At 39.9% G+C, this 19,995-nt stretch overlaps 1 protein-coding gene across 1 annotated transcript in view; it reads left to right on the top strand.

Annotated features, from left to right (window-relative positions):
* Window positions 1–1,135: 1,135 nt before the first annotated feature.
* The window catches only part of LOC145452921 (complement receptor type 1-like), a 71,755-nt gene continuing 52,895 nt past the window's right edge, over window positions 1,136–19,995 (top strand). The window contains exons 1-6 of the mRNA XM_080331054.1: window positions 1,136–1,145; window positions 1,608–1,692; window positions 1,757–1,842; window positions 5,036–5,119; window positions 6,483–6,600; window positions 17,510–17,626. Coding sequence (XP_080187180.1) covers window positions 1,623–1,692; window positions 1,757–1,842; window positions 5,036–5,119; window positions 6,483–6,600; window positions 17,510–17,626 — 475 coding nt within the window. The 5' untranslated portion in view covers window positions 1,136–1,145; window positions 1,608–1,622. The remainder of the gene's footprint in view (window positions 1,146–1,607; window positions 1,693–1,756; window positions 1,843–5,035; window positions 5,120–6,482; window positions 6,601–17,509; window positions 17,627–19,995) is intronic.

Consider the following 19,995-nt stretch of genomic DNA (forward strand, 5'->3'; position numbering starts at 1 on the left):
CGCAAGGGTTCTCAACGTTAGTAAAGGCCCAGAACGAATGTGGATCGATCCAGAAGGAAAACTCAGGAATTGAAACAAAGGATATGTGTATCAGGAAATATATCAAAGCAGTCGAAATACCACGAATACCTAAAAAAGCAACAACTGTTACTCGATAAGCACATTTTCACACGATAACTGCCGAGTATACTAATTATCATCATGAATCAAGCCACAATTGTAATTTTCCTTGTTGACATTACGTCAGTGCGTCACAGAACGACCAAAACAAATGCAGACATAGATTTCTCCTAAAATATGTAGAATTGTAGATATGTGACTCTTTGCTGACATTTACATGTTCACTTGACTATTGTGTCATTTGACATCGACATTTCCCGATGTCACTGTTCTACCACCGGCAGGGTACCAAACACGATTTTTCGCATTTTGACAGCCGGGATTGAATCTCTTGATTACAATGAGTCCGCGTTGATTATTTTGCGCGAAACATGATCGTTTCAAAACGATAAGGAATTTTTACCGATGGGATTTTGTTAAGGACGCACTTTCGTCACCTCCGGTCTACAAGCTGACACGTATATATCTCGATTGCGAAGTCCCATTGAAATATCCGTTAATATTATTAATAACAAAAATATGACAGAATTAAGCAGTGCCTTACCTATGAAACATGCGTTTCGCGACGCGTTTGGTAATTTGGCAATCAACTAGATAATTATTGTTGTTTATTAGAGCGAAATGCCGGTAATATAATTCATCAAATGTTTCCTTGCTCTAATTCCAATTCTAATCTAATTCGTCAAATGTTTCTATGCTCTACTTTTAATTGTAATCTAATTTCTGGTTTTCCACGTAATGTTACAGATCTGTATAGTTCGAAACGAGCCAAGCTCGGTGTACGCACACTCGTGCAGTACATTTGACGTTCTCATGGTTTTGCTTGATTAGATTTCCAAGTTTTTGCGAACTCAGTAATCTAATTATAATCTAATTAAAAAAGACTGTGTAGCTATAATTCTAATCTTAATAAAACTTGGAAAAAACGTGAAGCTATTATTAGTTTTGGAAAAGTTTAAAATATTTAGTTGTCGAAATCTGGGTGTGAGAAGGATCCCCCGGAAAGATTATTTGGTTGGTATTTGGTAATTCTTCAAACCGCATTGGTGTATTGGACGACATTACTACAATTGCTAAAGGCACCTGGCCGCAGGCTAATAACAGAGCCGCTCACTGCTTATAGCGTAAGCTATAATAAAAATCCGACCTTAATTTCCGATGAGATGTGATAGATTAGTCGGCTATCCTGCACAACGTAGCTTTGTGCCAAATTTAGTTGCATCACTATCGTCACGGCTAATAGATTGGTTTCAAAACGCAGTCGCAGCGAGGTCGTGACACCAGTTGCATTGCATGTGACAGTCATTGCGTGTAGATGGTTCATTCAGAAAATATTTTGTTTACAGTGAGATTCGATTTTTGAAGCTTCATTGCCTTGGGTTTCGCATCTGGTTCTGCCGTTGTCATTGTTGGTGATTTGTGTTTTTAACGGCGGTCGGCGTGTAGAACAGATCAGGGTTACCGCAACCTATTTGTAATAATTTCAGGTCGAATTGCCAACTATGTTGCGTGCTTTAAATATATATCTATGTTACGTATGCTGTGCTTTTTATTTATTACGTTTTTGCCACGGTAGGATGAAATTGAATTTGATTACGACGGGATACCATCATCATCTGACTACTTACTGTTTCAGCAACGAGATGCGTCGTCTGTACCTCCCTAGTTTCGAACGACGACTGTAACAGAAATGGTGTGACTCATATTTGTAAGCCAAACGAGGTAAGAGCTGCCATATATTCCGAGGCTTCTTGTGCGTTGGTGAATATCGGTATCTTGCGTAGATATGGTCCCAGCCTATTTTATTTGGCGACTTATAAAAGCCTAGGAGTGGGCCGTGCTACAAGTCGGCAGCTATGGAATAAACATGAAAAAAATTGGCCTGGTGTAAATGACATAGTAGTCGAAAAACACCATGAATATCGCAAACAACTACAACAACTACTAAATTCATACCATCTTATTTATAATCATAGTATAGGGTTACCATACGTCCTCTTTTAAGAGGATTTGTCCTCTTTTTTGACTTTTTGGAAAGTGTCCTCGGAGGACGCCGGCTATTTCGGGAGCTGAGCCGGAAAGCTGACCTTTTTTTAGTCAATCAACGGAAATGTGAAAGGAAAACTGTAATTCGGGGTTTGAGCCGGAAATATGACCTATTTTTAGTCAACCGACCACGAAGTGGGAAAAATTTACCATTTTATCAGGATTTTCCTCCGGTATTGCATGTCTGAAAATTTTGAAAAAGTGTCCTCTTTTCAGATTTCCAAAATATGGTAACCCCATCATAGTAGGGCCTGTGCTGGCTGACTAGCAACTCATTCATAAGCAATTTCGGTATTCGTGGTATAGTGTCATATCATCAACGATATTCATTATGTTCACGCATGATAGAACAGCAAGTGGGCACAAAACCACCATCGAAGACCATAGGCAATCTAGAAATACAACTAAACAAGTCTTTCTGGATTCTAGCGACTTCTCACAAACCCCCAGTGTCATTGCCACAACCTGTCATAAAATTCCATTGCTGGACAAAAATAGTATGTTTTGATTACGAAAATGATTAAACGGAATGAATCAATCTCAATATAAATAAAATTTCTGCCAAAAGGTCTTGCAGGTGACCAATAAAATGCATGATAGGCCGAGAAATTGTAGGTGTCAACCACACAGAACCTTCGCGTGATCCAATTTGCGATCGCGACCCATAGGTTGAAAACACCCAACTTCTAACACAGTTACACCCGCATAATTTTAACGTCAATTCCTCAACCAACATTTAGCTTTGGCGCACTTGACCACGACGAGGGCTTTGCTGGCGGGCTCGCTATGTTACTGATACAATCCAATACCTTGAAAGATATTACATTTTGCCGACGAGTGCTTGGCAGAAACGAGTGTGTCTCTATCATAGACGCACAGCTGTATTTATTACAACTTACGTTCATTGTTTACAATCGACGAACTTGACAGACCTGTTTACACAAAAATCTTATTTCCAGAACTTTCATTACGCTTGGCTACGAATCGCTAATGCATTGGGCAATATGGTACAATTTTCTACTTAAGTGTCGCATTGTGTTCAGGATAAATCATCGCGTAATTCCATTATTGCTCTGGATATTAGATAGAAATTAAATCATTTCCGGTAGTCAAGGAAAAGCACGAATATGGCACCAGTAAATGCAAATATAGCCTGTTTCGTGCATATTTACAGCCATCTCTATATTCACTGTACCAAAGATTGTGCATGTGCATGTCCATTGATATAGTGAGGCGTCATGACAATTCTCCGATAGACTGCTTCTAATGTTGTGTATCGAAGCTGTACTGCATACACTTACTACAATCACTGTGCATGATTATGATTATATAGTATACAACACACATTATTATCCACTGTCTTTGATATACCATGACTGTGGACTGTGAAGTCGGAATTGTGGATCCATAACTGGCTGGAGTAATGGTTGGCGTTTGATAAAATGTTCCCGACTCATACTCCTATTACTATGAAGTCAACCGCCTTCAAATGTCCCTAAATATCGCCAATAGTAAATAAAATGCAGGATAACAGTGTTAAAAAATGATTATTATTGCTGCTATTCGTAAAATTATTGATAAACTTGCACGTATCATGTACGTACACAATTTGCAATCGAAGTACATCTTCGTGAACGCAAAATTGCTGGTTGAGTCACAAGTGCGTGCAATTTTTGAAATTGTTCACTGTTGCCGTCAGAGAGTGGTTACATCGTCCAGTTGTTGTGACAACATGACTCATGAAGTCGACTCTCATTTATCAAAACACTATACTTCCCACATGCAAAATCAAAATGTAAATAATAAATAGCTCGTGTCCAAAATATGTTGACATAAAAGTGGAATTTGTCCAGGAATGCTTCAATAAGTGCCATCGTAACTAATATTTTATGGTTACATTGTTATGGTTACATGAAAATCATTCAATTTTTAATTGTGGCACATGATAATCGAAGTAGTTATGTAGAACTGTTGGAGTCGGAGCTAGAGTCAGAGTCAGAGTCAGTGTGACTCCACAGCAGGCTTGGACATGGACAACTAGAAAATTTTCAACTTCGATTCGATTCGATTAGAATTAGAATTATAGCTACATAGTTTTCTTCAGATTAGACTAGAATTAGAATTACAACTGCAGTGTTTTCCAAATAAGGTTATAATTAGGACTATAGCAATAGTATTTCTCCAAATTAGATCAGAATTAGAATTACTGAATTTTCGAAAACTTGGACATGGAATGACGTTCAGTTCATATCAAATCGGAGTTTAGCTCTAATTAGTCCTTGTAGTTGTCTAAGTCTGCTCCAAAGCCCTGTTCGATATACGTAGCCTTAGGTGTGTCTGTGTCCACTGTCCAGTGTATTTAGAATGTAATTATTTGAAGTGATGGCTCTTCACCAGCATGCGAAACTGCGCAGTCACCACACTACTCAAATGTATTTATTTACAATCATAAGATTTTCTGTCTCCTCCTTGTACAACCGACAAAGCCTTTGATATCGTCCTGTGATACGAGTGTTGAAAGTCATAATCGCCGAAACCGACTTCACTGACCACACCATTATCGCGAGACACGAGAGATAATGAGAACAGCAATCGCTCTAATGTTGTTTTCAAATTAGCAGTGCGCAGATTTGCGATAAGCATGTAAGACGATCCCGTGTAATTCTACAAAATAATAGGTAATGGCAATGATTTCGGGACACCGCTCTCCACACTTCGTATAGGATAGCCTGTCTGCGTCACCTTATTATCCTATTCTCCTATAACTCGTATTTGCCAGTATCTTCCCGCGCGCAGCTATATTTGTGCTATGCGTTGAAAAATCATTTGTCAATTGGCTTTCGTTACGAGTCTGAACATCTTTTTGCAGGTTTGCTACACGCAGGTAACAAACTTTCGGTGGAGGTTTCTTATCAAGAAACGTTGCACGCCACGAAGATACTGCAATGATTACGTAAGTAGGTCTTCACCCAGGATATACAGAATATCTGTAGTGTATATCCATGAAATTCGCGTGGGTAACATCTAGCTAGCACATCGGTTCTTGACCGAAATTTACACAAACCGCAGAGGTTCGCTGGAGGTCAAGACGAACACCTGACACACACAACACTCACTCTGATTTGCAGTAAATGCTATTTATAATATTTTTGTTTTGTGAGATAATAATATTTTAATATGGATATCTTCTTTCAACACTGTTTGTGATGAACAGTTCATTTTGTGCACATGCATTCTATAGTACGCAATAGATGTGTAACGCGGTCGATTTTTGGTTTTTGTGACTTATCGAAAGTTTGGGCATCGCCGAAGGCTCGCAGATTAGAGTAAGGGTTTTCGAGTCATTGATCTTATCTCCCAAAATGATAATTGCATGAATATTGTTACGTCTATACTTACTGACACTTGCATGTTTGCGTAACGCGTACAATCGCGTCAAAAGTAAAACGATGCGTTGAAGCAACATAACACGAAAAGTATATAGTCGGTCGATGCTTTATCTCAAGTTGAACCTTTGGGCGATTTTGTCCATCCATGCTCACTCGAACTATAACCTACTATAGCCTGTTATATACCGTGAGAATCGACTATAATCAGCCTTTTCGTTACGTCTCTAGCATTCCTCAGTGGTCTTAGGTATACACTCGGTGTAATGAGAATCATCGAAGCTGCTGTTGATATTCGACAAATGTGCGGACTGAAATTTCATTTATTAGACCGCATTAGTTTTTAGGAATGGCATGGAACCAAGTTCGACAGGTTTACCGCTATCTGGCCAATATACATAAACAATTCATCTTCATCCGCACGTTATAGCAAACGACGGATACCAGAAATTTGGTGACTGGAGTTGGGGAATTTGTGACGAGTTGCTTCGACTCGAGTCGCATCGAAAATTAGCCTGACTTGTTTCGTGACTCGACTAGAAAAATTTTGAAACGACTTGACTTGACAAAATTCGAAATGACTTGACTTGACTCGAGTCAAAATTTGACGCGACTCGGAATGTCTTGCTACTCGAATGCGGTGACTTGATCACAACGTTGTTAGCCGTTACGAAATTCAGCTTTCACACACATTCCAGTTGGCGCAAATATGCGGAATACACAATTTAAATGATTTAGAGTCGGGGTGAAATTAGATTTGTGTGCGCTTACCGCCTTTAGGGTAGTAATGCGCACCTTTGCGCCAACTGTGTTTGACTGGGTACGAGAAATTTCGTAAATCATCCCTACAATTGGGTAATATACACAAGGGCAATAATATAAGAAAAAGACTTACATTCGTATATGTACGTGTTCTCCGTTCTATTTCAGTGCAAAGGACAGATGTGCCGAAAATGCTGCATGTTCGACGGATGCAACCGAGATATGTCAGTTCGGATTCGGCAGCCTTTGTCGCGAGTGTTTTCCTCTACAGGCACAACAGATACAGGTAGATTGCGTTGCCTTAATGATCAAAATGCTATGTTAATATAATCTTCTATTACACCTTCTTGCACCAGCACCTCTGAAGATTGGCTAGTTAAACCAGTGATTCTCAAACTTTTTAATCCGCCTGCCATTTCAAGGTTTCCAACAGTGTTCGCGTAATACCCGACTTACAAGTTCAAGTAGTCATTGTCGTTACTCAAGTAGAAGTACTGCCGTAAATTTCTACTCCAGGACAAGTAGAAGTAGCTATTTCCAAGACATGTCAAAGCTACGTCAAGTGGGATGGAAAATGAGGCAGATTTAGCACAGGAGTCGCAAGTTTTTTGCAGTTAATCGAAGGTAGCTACTTCGAAAATGCAACATATATCTTCGTGACTTCGTGACCGTCAGTGAAATATATCATTCTATGGGTTCTGTTCAGATTATAATCAATCAGTAACGTCAATGAAACCGCGTAATTTTATTTTTAGGTTGAATAAATTGATAGATTGACAGTATTCTTGCGGAGCTATCAAGTACGATTTATGAACATTTAGAACTCTCTTTGCTCGGCCCACCACTGTGGTTCTGGTGTGCAATTTTAAGAAAAATTCTTGAAGTGTGACAAAGAATCTACCCACCTTTCAAGTACCAAGCTCGGATAATATATATCGCAATGTCATTGCAGGTTGAATTGTCATCCTATCGATGGCTGTATACGTTACACAGTTAAGCGTACACTTTGTGTAGTTATTTTGGAGGTATTTTTTATATAAGGATTGGCACATTTCGCAGCGACAACGAACTACATTGACAAATCATTAAATTCAACTTTAGATTCGACCAATATCAATGTGAACCCATCCATCACCGAACAGTTTGCAATGCATCATTCTTCAATATAAGTTTATGCTCTTCAGGGAACTTCAGATGGCCGGGTCGGTATAGCTATGTCAAGAATCCCGTAACATGAATACCTGCCTAAACTTAATATAGAAGGATATAGTTGTATTAAGTTCACATAAGCCTACAGAATGCAGCGTCCGCGTGACGTACTGAAATCACTTAGGCACTCTTAGGGCGACCTTTTGTTGCTAAAAAGAAATTAATGTCAGCTACACACCATCGAAAATAATTTTGCACTCTTGACCATGACTGTTTCATAGCGCTTATTCGCGACAATGCCGCGGGTCAGTTACTCACTCACGGATATGTCGTTTCAACGAACGCGTGTAACTTTGAGTAACATGTTTTGCGTGTCCATTTGACCAGTCACGAACAACCGAAGTTTCTAGGCTTGCACGGTGGGAAGAATGCAGCGAAACTACATTTTTTGTTGATAAAATAACTCTTGGTGTGGAGAGCGTAAAATTCTCACTACTTGTCTGGAATTATTGCGATTGATACTCACATCGTTGTGTCCTGCCCTAGTGACGGATCTTAGCAACTCGGGACATGAAGTTGACTATCTTATACTCATAATAATCAGGCTTTCAGTGGGCCTAGCGATACTTGGATATGAAACTCGGCATTAAGTATTAATCTTGTCTTGTCGACTTGAAAAAATAACATATTCATTGATACGCTGATGTTACTCGCGTACCACAGTTTGGGAGTCTCTGAGTTCAGCGGTGCATTCGTCAGATGTGGTTAAAGTAGTCGTCATTGACACTCAAGTAAATGCAACGTTTCAAAGTTTTACCCGAGTACAAGTACTAGTAGCGATTTTTGAGTAAGTAAAAAGATGAGTATTCTGGGCCTGACTTTGCCTAACAAATCGAACTGTAGGAGAAGTCTAAGATCATAACCGCTTGGCAAAACTTACTTGCATACTTCGGAAAAGTAGAGGTAACTGACCGCCTCTGGATTTTGTCGTGGGTTGTGATGTGATCAAACAACACTCTAAGCTAAGAGAGTGTGTATTCACACGCAAATGACCGAATAGGGTGGTATACGAAAAAAAGAACTTAACTCTGAATTATATCGCGGTCATAAATCATACGTACCCACGTGCATAACCTACCTACGTTCTTACGTGCATGCAGAATTTGGATTAGAATGTTGTACCGTAATTTCCCATGTATAATCCGCAAAATTTACACGATTTTTTGCCCTAAAATTGGGGGGTGCGTATTATACATGGGAACAACACGCTTGAAAAAAATCTCCCTCGATAAAAAACTTGAAATCACACCTTTCTTCATGTTTGTTTCCAATCACGCATCACTTTCAGCCATCGCGGGTAGTAATTCGTATTAAAGAGTGTGACGCGCTGCCAATTAAGGGAAGCGCGTTTCTAATTAACAAGAGCCGGGCGCACAATCACGCGATCTCCTGCTGAGTTGGTTTGCCGTTTGTACGCGAGCGAAATGAGGTCAGTAATAGACACTCGCACGCGGCAATTCTCGCCAATTCATCGCGTCAACGACAGGCCCGAACAATCGCATATACAAGAGGCCATGTGCGCAAGATATAATCGCTTGCGTAATCAGTCGTATCTCCAACAGAACTGTTGCGCATGACATAACCGTTAGCCTAGGCGCAATCGCATCTGTAATAGGCATCATGCTCAAGATGTCGGTTCGTTGGCCTAAACTAACTCGCCGTCGGCCTCGCAGGCTTTGGCTGCTATCTACTATCGTAGACAATACCGTTAATTGTATAATGATTAGCAATTGCATATGTAAGAGGTCTCCTCAGTCCTCGTGCTGAAGATGTCGTGTCGCTAGCCTGAACTATCGTGCCGCCCACCTCGCAGGCTTTGGCTGCTATCTACTATCGTTTAAAGACAATCCCGCTAATTGTATAATGATTAGCGATCGTCGTGTAATGATTGTTCAACAGTGACATCGCAAAACAGAATGACATCGTATACGAAATCGGAACTATTCATGTACTGAAATGCAGGCTGCGTACTATACATGGGTACAGACTTTTTCCCAGAATTTACATGCTATTTTAGGGGTGCGTATTATACATGGGGGCGTACTATACTTGGAAAATTACGGTACTCGGTTTATAGCATGGTATATGTCTGAGGTAGGTTCTGGTCTCGCGTAGGATGGGAGTATATTCACACCCGTATATCAGGGGTGGAACACGGGTGGAAATCAGAGTTGGATCAATTGTATATTGTAATTGAGCTGAATGTAATTAATTACATTTTTTCATGTAATTGTAATTGTAATTGAAGCATTTCTATTTTGTGTAATTGTAATTTGATAAAAAATTTAATCAATTACAATTTCAATTACATTGTTATGGAAACCTGACAATCACAACATAAAATAATCAATCATTTATTCGTCACACCAGTGAAAATCCGGTACGGACCAGGATGACGACGAGGGGCCGCAAGGCCTTAGTACACAGCCGCCTCCTGTAATAATTAGCCTATTTATATCGGTGTTCTATGCGTGCCGCGTTATAACTAGATAATCCAGCAATGCTAAACTGTTTCCCATATTTCAGTAGCAACAGAAAACATTGTGAATTACAAAATAGGCTAAACGGCATGAAAGCATCTGAAGGAGGGCGCGATGCTCCGATAAACTGAAATTTTTTCCGCGCTTGGCGCAATTCACCTCCATTTCATTGCTCTGTGTACAGTCCGAATTTCATATTGGAGAATTCTCTCATCAACACTAACAGTCATAACCTTCCATACCATCAAACTATCTGTATAGATTGCTAACATTCTGGTTTCATTGTGTGATATGAAGATAAGGGGGCACGAAATATTCCACTGTCATAAAGGGGCCGGGGCGTGTCTAGAAAAGTTAAAGAACCAGTGGGCTAAACCAAATCTTATTATTTCAAAACCGGATGAACGGCAAATAAACTCTTCTGAAACCTGTGATGAACCATTTCCTACACCACGGTCAGAGTTTTTTTTAAATCTCTGACCAGTACCGAGGCTTGCTTCAACAATTGCAAAAAGAAATTCACGTTTCCAACCAAGGCTTCATCAAACTTGATCACGCATTTGTAGAGATGTTATCCCAATCGTACCTCCAATCTTGGACAAATTTACTGGGGCCAGAAATTTCCGCACCCCAATGTTCATCAAATGCAATCTAACAGTTTCCGAGCAAGTGAAAATGTAAATGCAAACCAAAATGTTGTAATTGGTAGTTATCAGGAGGTCCTTTCCTTTTGCATTTATTTTAATTTTACGCATCTTATCGGTATCATCCTTATCGCTGACGCCTTACCAATTATATTTCATTATACTCACTCAGCTCTGAGTAGCCTAATCGTTTGATTAAATTTTATTGACTGTTCTGTAGCCTATTCGCTGTTAGTCGCTCAAACTTTTGGTTGTTAACAGTCGCTTGAAATTTTTTCTGTGATTGTAGTTTTCAGTACTCATGATTAGGAATAGTTGGAATACGTTTGAGTCATCTTTTTTAATTAAGGGTATTCTACGAATCATGAATGAAACATGAATACCGAGTAGCTTGAGATTGCTAATTACGTCGCTATACGGTTGTCATAGAACATCTCTCTACCACATCAATTACATGTTCAACAACAATTGTAATTGTAATTGTAATTAATTACATGTTTAACAGTAATTGTAATTCTAATTGTAATTTGATATTTTTAGCATTGAGTAATTGTAATTTTAATGTAATTGAAACATACAAGGAAGTAATTGTAAATATAATTGAACTGAATTATTGTAATTGATCCAACTCTGGTGGAAATACACATTTTTTTCGCTGGGAGTGTAGCAACTTATCTGAATATTGACGTAGTTGCTGAACTTGCATCATGGGCCGAAGTCAATACTTTCAAATATTTTCGATATTTATACAGGCAGCTGCCTTAAACTTCTGATAAATGTTTTAAGATAAACCTCCTTTCCTTGAGGATGGTAGGAGATCTACTGGTTTGTCATCCCAATCTTTAAACCTGCATTGGTAATCGCCCCGCTGCACTCACAGATTCATTATGATGAACGCAGTGTTTTTCTGCGAAATACTTTGGAATTAGCTTGCGGAAACAGCACCATACCTTGCATATCACAGATGTCACAAACATAATAAGGGCCACAAGTAAATTCCGGTTTAATCATACCACCGATTTGTGCACTGTGCGCAACCAGCGACGTAAATGCACCTTAACATGAGTAGCAATCGCGGGCGTAATAATCGGTAACCGCGCGGGGAAAAGGCCGCATTATTTGATTGTTGCGTGACAAAACTCTCACTTTGATAAGTGGTATGACGTCATACTCATGGATAATCTTGTTTACTCTAAACATGCGCTGCTTATCCATGAGTTTCGACCTGAGGTCAATGAAGATAATTAATATTTGATACCTATAATCAACAAAGTAGCGTTATCGACCTTTTTAGCTTGAGGATCGGTGAAATTTCAAAACAAAGAGTGGAATCACGATAATTGTATGTAACTTAAAAGCAAATACTGGAAACCATAGTTCATTGAGAATTTTGATGCAGCCCTTTTGATTTCACGCATGTCATACGTGGTTCTATTGGAGTTTCTGCAAAAGCTAAATTAAACTGTCGAAATTAGGCGAACTCTGTTTCAAAATTATTCTTGGTTTTCACGTATAACTGGTCCTAAACAAACTGTAGACTAATTTTAAACAGGTTTGTACAAAACTTGCAGCATTGTAACGTATACGCTACGTCTAAGATAGACCATGAACTCCATAATATGTCTCGATGAAGAAAATATGTTGCATATTTCTAAATCAACGTAAAGTTGATTGTTTCTTTTCTCTAATTAACGGACAAGTGTCCACTTCTTGCGTTTTCCAATTGAGAAATAAAATTATAGTGTATTTGGCGGGCCGGCGGTTGAGAACCGCTCGCGTAGAGGAGAAGAATGTATAACCAAGGAATTCCTTCCCACTTGGTACAATGTAAGACACACATTGGCTACGTGATTTCATGCTACTTATTACAAACCGTTGTGATATCATATATATTTTTGTGATGTTTGGCATTGCGTGCATCGGTAGCGCATCGTAAACAACAAGCTTATCTTATCTATTCCCTGAAGGTTCGGTAGGTAGCAATAAAACGGGGTTCACGCGCCCATATATAGTATCGATATCAGAGTCGCATAATCAGATTTGGGAAAAGGATGTTTCCGATACCAACACGCATCTGCAAATTATGCAATTCCTTCAAAGATACAATGCAACATTTGAGAAATGCTAGTGCGCACACAAAATAACTATGTCTATTTCTCTATTCGAAGATTGAGTTTCATCAATATAGTGAAGGTTCGAAAATTCGAGGCTTGAGATATATCCTTCATCCTAGAAGCGAACGTATTCTAGTATCAGTAGTGGATAAATTGAAAATTAGGATTTAGGTGTAGTATCATAATACAAACCTAGACTTTGCACCCTTGACGCCTTCTGAACTTATAAATGTCAAAAATATCTGAGAAACCTCCAAAATTCGACAGATGATATGTTGTCAGTCGAACTGTCCGCCCATAATTTCCATGCATGCAAATAGGATGGTTTCGTCTAAATCGTTGCTTTTTTCGTTTATCTCCGTACAGATCGTTTTATGGTATAGTTAAATTCCACGATTCATGCATAAAACCATCGATTTAATGCAAATCGATGTGATTATGATCTTTGGAGCAAATGTGACGTTATTAATACGAGTTGTGTGGCGGTTGATGGCGAATTTCTCGGTAAACCGTCGCGTTTTGTTTGGGCGTATGCTTTCCATTAACTTTTAGTCTCCGACCAACCCACTCGTTTGATAACCCGGTACGGCGCTGCGTATTTTTATAATGAATTGACACGTTCCTGTTGCATAATACGGTCTTTGATACGTGAAAATATTGCGCAAGCAGTATGGGGGCATACAGAAAGTATAACCCACACAACGAACGCTGGGCGAAGTACAGTACCTGAGCGATTGGATTCGTAATTAGGCTTCTATCCTAGTATTTAAGTACCACTCGTTATTACGGCAAAACCTTATGGATGACTTGGAAAATTTTAAATACTCTATCACAAATAAAATCATGCCTGTTACATTTCTACGAAGAAGCGTTTTAGGGCACTTTATGGCGTTGCTGCGGGTCGATGACTATTTCACAGAAATGTCGCTTCCGCAAACGTGAGCAGCCTTATGCTAAAGTATAGAAGCTAGAATTCTCGTTCATAAAATAACTTGCAGTGGCGTATTCTTTCACTTTCAGCACTCGATAAAATCGTGTCTCAGATAGTTGAACCGTTACAGCTATGAGATTAACTAACATTAATGCTAGATTCTGATCCAGTGATGGAATCATTGTGTCCAGCCCGGAACACAACCCAACGTTAGCAACACCCGTCCGCACAGCCATGTATACTATGACAAATAGGCTAACCAAAATACCACAAGATTAAAAGTACCGTTGCTGGTACGTTGCGTGATTGACAGCTACGGCATTTTACATGATTTACCAGGTTCGGTACCTGACGTTTAATTTATTGAATCAAAAGGATCCAAATTTGAGGAGCAAGTGAGCTATGCAGCTCCAAAAGTGAGTGCATGGCGCAAGCATTAACCTACTGCCCGATAATGAACTCAGAGAGCCAATAGTATCAACTCCTCTGCCCACACTATATGACGAGTATGTGGTACTGGTACACATGTCTATTGGTTGCAATAAAAGTCCGCTAATATACCAAAATAAAACAGAGACAGCTATCAGGCGAATGAAATTGATACAAATGTTGTGCACAATCGCAACATATCCAATGCAGTACGGCAGTTAAACAAATATTATATAGTACTGTACCTCATACGACGCGTATCTCATTCACCGTTCCCAGCAATTTTCAACGATCGCCTCCACTTTCTTCGCAATGAGCTTCGCGATACACAAGTCCAGTAATGGCAGGGCCAGTCGGGACGCGATCAATTTCGGCTCCCCTGATGCAGCTGTATTCATCCGCTTCACATATGCCATCAAATATATTCACTCTTTATGGTATAATGTCTCATTATGGTCGTTTTATAATATAGAAAGAGTCTCTACACAACTTGATCCTTTTCTTTCTGTATATTTCCGCATAAACTATAATTTGTTCTGTCCTTCTGTCATGTGTTGCTCACTACTTACTTACCTAACCGGACGGCGCTTGTGATGTCACAGTGATGTTGGTTGTATAGTGTCAAGCGCATCAGAGAACCAGAAATGCAAACTGTTGCTTTCGGCAATATTTTCATATTATTTAGGGTTAAACAGATATAGTACGCGAAGTAGTTCGCTATACTATATGAGTACCAGTACATCTTTCTATACTTGTCTCGTGCGCATGGGGTTGCCACAGCGCATCACTGTTCAGTATTTCGAATTATGATTTGAACCAATATTCCAAGTCGGATGCCATTCCCACCGTTACCCTTGCCTATTCGCCGAAGATTGGAACCGCCAATAGCCCACGCAGTTAGTGGATTTTTAGTCAGTGTCTGGGTTCTGGGGAGGCAGGCAGCGTTGAGACCAGCGGTAGACTGTTGGGTATTGATTTTTCTGTACTAAACTTAGATTGGTTCTAGTCTCTGCAGGTTCTGTATAATCTACCATGTTTCTCGAACTAAAAGAAAACACCGGAAACTTCATATAATACTACATTTTTAATATCAGACGTGTTGTACGTAGATCCTGCAAGGCGAAGTTCTATCAAAAACCACTAACTTGATTTTGATCGTTCGGAAGAATGTGGAATGCGACTTTGCAGTTTGCTATATAACCTCTATTATACTGCCAATGTCGCAGAATTATACTGTTGATATTTCACGAATTTTGTTTTAAAAGTATGGCCGGCTAACTTTAGACAGTTCAGTGCAGGGGTTACCAACCTTTTTGCAACCAAGGGCGACTTTTGGGTACTGATCGCAGTGACGGGCTACCATTCACTCCCGCCGTTTACCTGTACCAGATTGAATTTCTGCTTTGATATTCATAACACTGGGCAGGAATCACATTGCGGTAAGACTTCTACAAGAGTCTTCTAAATCAAAACATCTCAATTAAACTAGCTAGGCACTAAGACCTTTTAAGAAATCACGAATTACTTTGCACCATGTTTATATAAATTATACAACAACACTCAGCTCAAATTTTAAAATAAATCATGTCACACTTTAGACTGGACATCATGTTATCTGTTTCTATATCAGTCAGTGGCAGGCCTGGCATTGCATGCAATCAACTAGTGCGCTGTTGTGTGGTATGTAGCTTTACCCTTCAACTCTGAGTGAATGTTCCAGATGTGCATTAGTGAGTTCTGTTCTGTGTTTGTTTGATGAAGTTCATGTCCGCAAAGGCTGATTCACAACGATAAGTTGAACTAAACACGCTTGCAACCTTCATATAGCTGCTGCGCATACACCACTGTACTTTACCATGTCAACAAGGCACCAAAAGTTTGCTGCAGCCTTGTGGGCTTTTGAGGTGGAGGTCATTTTGCAGTGTTACTATTTCAATTTCAACTGTTCAGCATCCAGACATGACAGATTTCAATATACCTGACAGCAACATCGATTACGGAAAGTTAGAAATATGGTACTAAACTGCGTTGAGTGCAAGAGAAACAAGCTGTATCAAAAGATGCAATACGTAATGGACATACAGATATTGAAAATCCGCTAGTAGTTCACCGCTATCTGCTACCAAATAGTAATGTTGTTTACTACTTTAGCATTGTCCTGGACGTCGAGCTACCATAACGGAACCCCCCGCCATCTCAAGAAGACCGTGGATGGCATTCCGTCATGTCGCCTGTATGGGCAGTGCGCCGTCTTCGATATCTTGTGGTTCTATTACATGTTGATATATTACTAATTGTAATTGAGGATATTTGATATCATCATTTTAAGTGCTAATTATGTATTGTCATTTGTAAGCTAGATGTCAGTGTGATTAATACAAGAATAGCTAAATCATTAATCTATATATTTAAAAGCTCGCTGGTAATAATCTGACGAATATTGGTAAATGCTGTTATTCGATCTATTTTTAAAACAGTCTCGCGGGCTACTCATCTGTTCCTCGCGGGCTACCTGGTGCCCGCGGGCACCACGTTGGCGGCCCCTGGTTTAGTGCAACATTGCAGCATTGCGATGTAGCGTAGGCCTACGCTAAGTCCAAAGTATAGACCATGAACTATATATTACCACACCGCACAGAAGAATACACTCGAAATTTCTAAAATATTTAAAATGGGATGCGTAACTTCTCTAAATAGTGAACAAGCGTTCATGCATTTTGGAATTGAGGTATTGCAGGAACGGGCAACTTACGGCCCGCGGGCCGGATCCGGTCAGCGAATGGATTTCGACCGGCCCGCAGAGAGTTTCCACCCTGAAACTGAAATTATATTCTGAAAGTATTGACAAATTCTATGCGTCACAGAATGAATCCAAATTTGCCAATCTGAGAAAGATGGACATTAAACTACTTGCTCTGTTCGGGTGTACGTACATACTGTACTGTACATATACTCTCGATCATGAACATTAACGAGACAAGGCTGCGTTCCAATAAAACTGATGTTCACGTGCAGTCTTTACTAAGGGTTTCTACATACGACATGCAACTCTGACCCACCATAGATGTCTGATTGACTTCAACAGCTACTGTAAATAAATTCATTAAATACTGATTGTGATCTCTATGCTTTCAACTTAATGTTCACATTATATACGATTTATTCCTGCTATATATTAATATATTCCGTTATTCGGCCCACTAAGTGCTTCATTTTCCCATATCCGGCCCATCGACTGGAAAAGTTGCCCGCCCCTGAGGTATTGTAATATATTTGGCATACCGACTGACAACCTGGTATAATTTGTAGACTATATGTTGGAGTAACCGCACCACCATATAATCTACTTGCTATTACCTGTAAATTGCTTACACCCCCTTCATTACAGGCCTACGGCGTCGGACGTGCGATCCCATTTCCAGCCGTGGGGTGCAGTCTCGGTGCATACGCTTGAAATCGGCCGTCGACACTGGGACCACATGCTTATTTTGGTGCGCCCGACAAGGTAGGAATAGAGCCGCACGATTATTATCGGTATCGGTCATTAGAGGTAAAATATCGGCAATTTTCGTCACTTCACAGCATGGTAGTAGGGAGACGGAGAACAATAATCTGCGATCTCTAGACTGGGAATATCTATTTTTTATAGATTGATATAGCCAAAGTAATCATCGTTGCTCCTCAAGTAGAGTATAGAAGTCGCGTCCTAAATTTCTATTAAAGTACAATTGGAAGTAGCGGTTTTCAAGCAAGCAAAAAGTAAGTATCCTATACGCCTAGTTTTGCTTTTAACATTGCAAATTGCTGGGTAAAAGTTTTCTAAATTTCAAAGTCACAACCACCTGAGTAATTAGTGCGAATATGCAAAAGCTACTTAGGTACTCTGAAATAGTGTAAGTTACTGACCACTTCTGCGTGCATGCATTCAGATGGAGCATTTCTAGTTTGTTTCATGTCCAAATATAGCAAAGTTGTTCAAACAAATGGCTCGAAGCTTTGGAAACGCGCCTTCTAAGCTAGACAGGGCCGAAACAGTACTTGGTTAGGCCCCCAAAACACGTTGGTCTTGAGGTCTTCCCCCATATGACCGTAATCCATAAACCAAACTTCACGACGGGACTTTTTACAACAAACAGAAAACCACGGTTTCCCGTTATACGGTACACGTCTATGTGTGCGCGTAGTCGCACGAAGCGCGAAAAATTTCATACTAAGGATTGAATTTGCCCTAAAATATTGGTAATTCCATATATTGCTAATAATTTTTTATCATCATCCGGTCCACGTGATCAGATTTACTGGTAGAACTCAGGGAGGTGGTGATGATAGCGAGCGCAGTACTGCTCTGCGCCTATGGACAATGAACAATTGGCAATAGGCTATATATACATGGATTGTTTCGGCCAACATTCGGATGTAATTTTCAGCCATGGTTTCATTTCGTAGTACACTCCGCGAAGTCGCATGTTGGCCAAAGCTTCTGAAGTCTTGGTGTGTCGTGGAGAGGTATAGTGAGCGCTGAAATGCCTATTTTATTATTATTTTCTTCGGGCGCTGCGGGTACCCATAATCAAAAGTAGACAAACAATGATATTAAATCGCGTGCAGCGCCAAGAAAATTTTGAAGTTGTACGAAATCTCTCAAATAATACTCCATATAAGGTATGTTGATTTGCGAAATAATTTTGGGCCCCCTTCGAGCTCGACCCTCCCCCGCAATTGGGGGGCTGGGGTGCGGCAGTTACGGCCCTGAAGCTAGATGGCATATATTTTGAATATCGGCTGATTATATCGGGGCTACCGGTGCAGGTGCCAGTTAACGGTATTATCGGTATTGGACTAAACATCCGATATCGGTTGGGCTGTAGGTAGGAAGGTGTCGCGTATGTTTAGCTGCGTTTATTTTGGTAACAGTATGCGCGTCATAGAAGCAAATGTTGTTGGTGCCACGCCTCCTTTACACGAAGAAGACGTATATACACAGTATGCACTCGTGTACGATAGCAGACTTGGACAAATAAATAATTCTAGTTCTCTCATTAGAGAATAGCTAGACTATTCAGAGCGAAATGCCGGTACTCTAATTCGTGTTTAATTTGTGAAATGTCTCTATGCCCTAATTCAAAATCTAATCTAATTTCTTGTTATCCTGAAAATGTTGCAGGATTCTGTACAGTGTGAAACGAGCCAAGCTTGGTGTAAGGACATCTGTCATTCTCACAGTTAAGAAAATGAACTCCGGTTTGATATGAAGTGAACTTGATTTTTGATGTTTTCCGTTCTAATCTAGAATTCAATTCAATTTCCGAGTTTTTGTGAATTCAATAATTCTGTAACTAAATCTATACGCTTTATCTCATCGACACTGTCCGTTCTGCCGACTTGGATGTATTGTATAGCTTGTCTGCTATAATTAACTCGCCTCATCCGCATACATCGTGTCGATATGTGCAATTAATCCGGATCGCGTACGCGAGACACTTTGTCAAATGCAGTTATTAGAGATCACGGCGTAATTAAACGCAAGGCTTTGGGCCGTTGCTGAGGTCACAACCTAGCGTTTTAGTTTAGTAGGTGCTTTTGGTCGTGTGATTTTGGGCTGGCTTACACTGTGCAGTGCCGCGCAACGTTGGTGCTTATCATACCCAGATGCGGTCGAAGTTTTCAGTATCGGATAGTTGACACTCAAGTGAAAGTATATGTAACGCCGTGAATTTCTACTAAATTACAAGCAAAAGTAGCGATTTACTAGACATGTCAAAACTATATCAAGTCAAAGTAGGAAATGGTCTGAAGAGCACCCAAGTATGTAATTTCAAAACGTCGATTTTATAGAGGTTGACGTACTTCTAGTAGTTAATAGGGTGAGGCCGC

This window comes from Botryllus schlosseri, chromosome 12, assembly GCF_051294905.1.
Source record: "Botryllus schlosseri isolate E-star chromosome 12, Bs_hap1, whole genome shotgun sequence".
Lineage (NCBI taxonomy): Eukaryota > Metazoa > Chordata > Ascidiacea > Stolidobranchia > Styelidae > Botryllus > Botryllus schlosseri.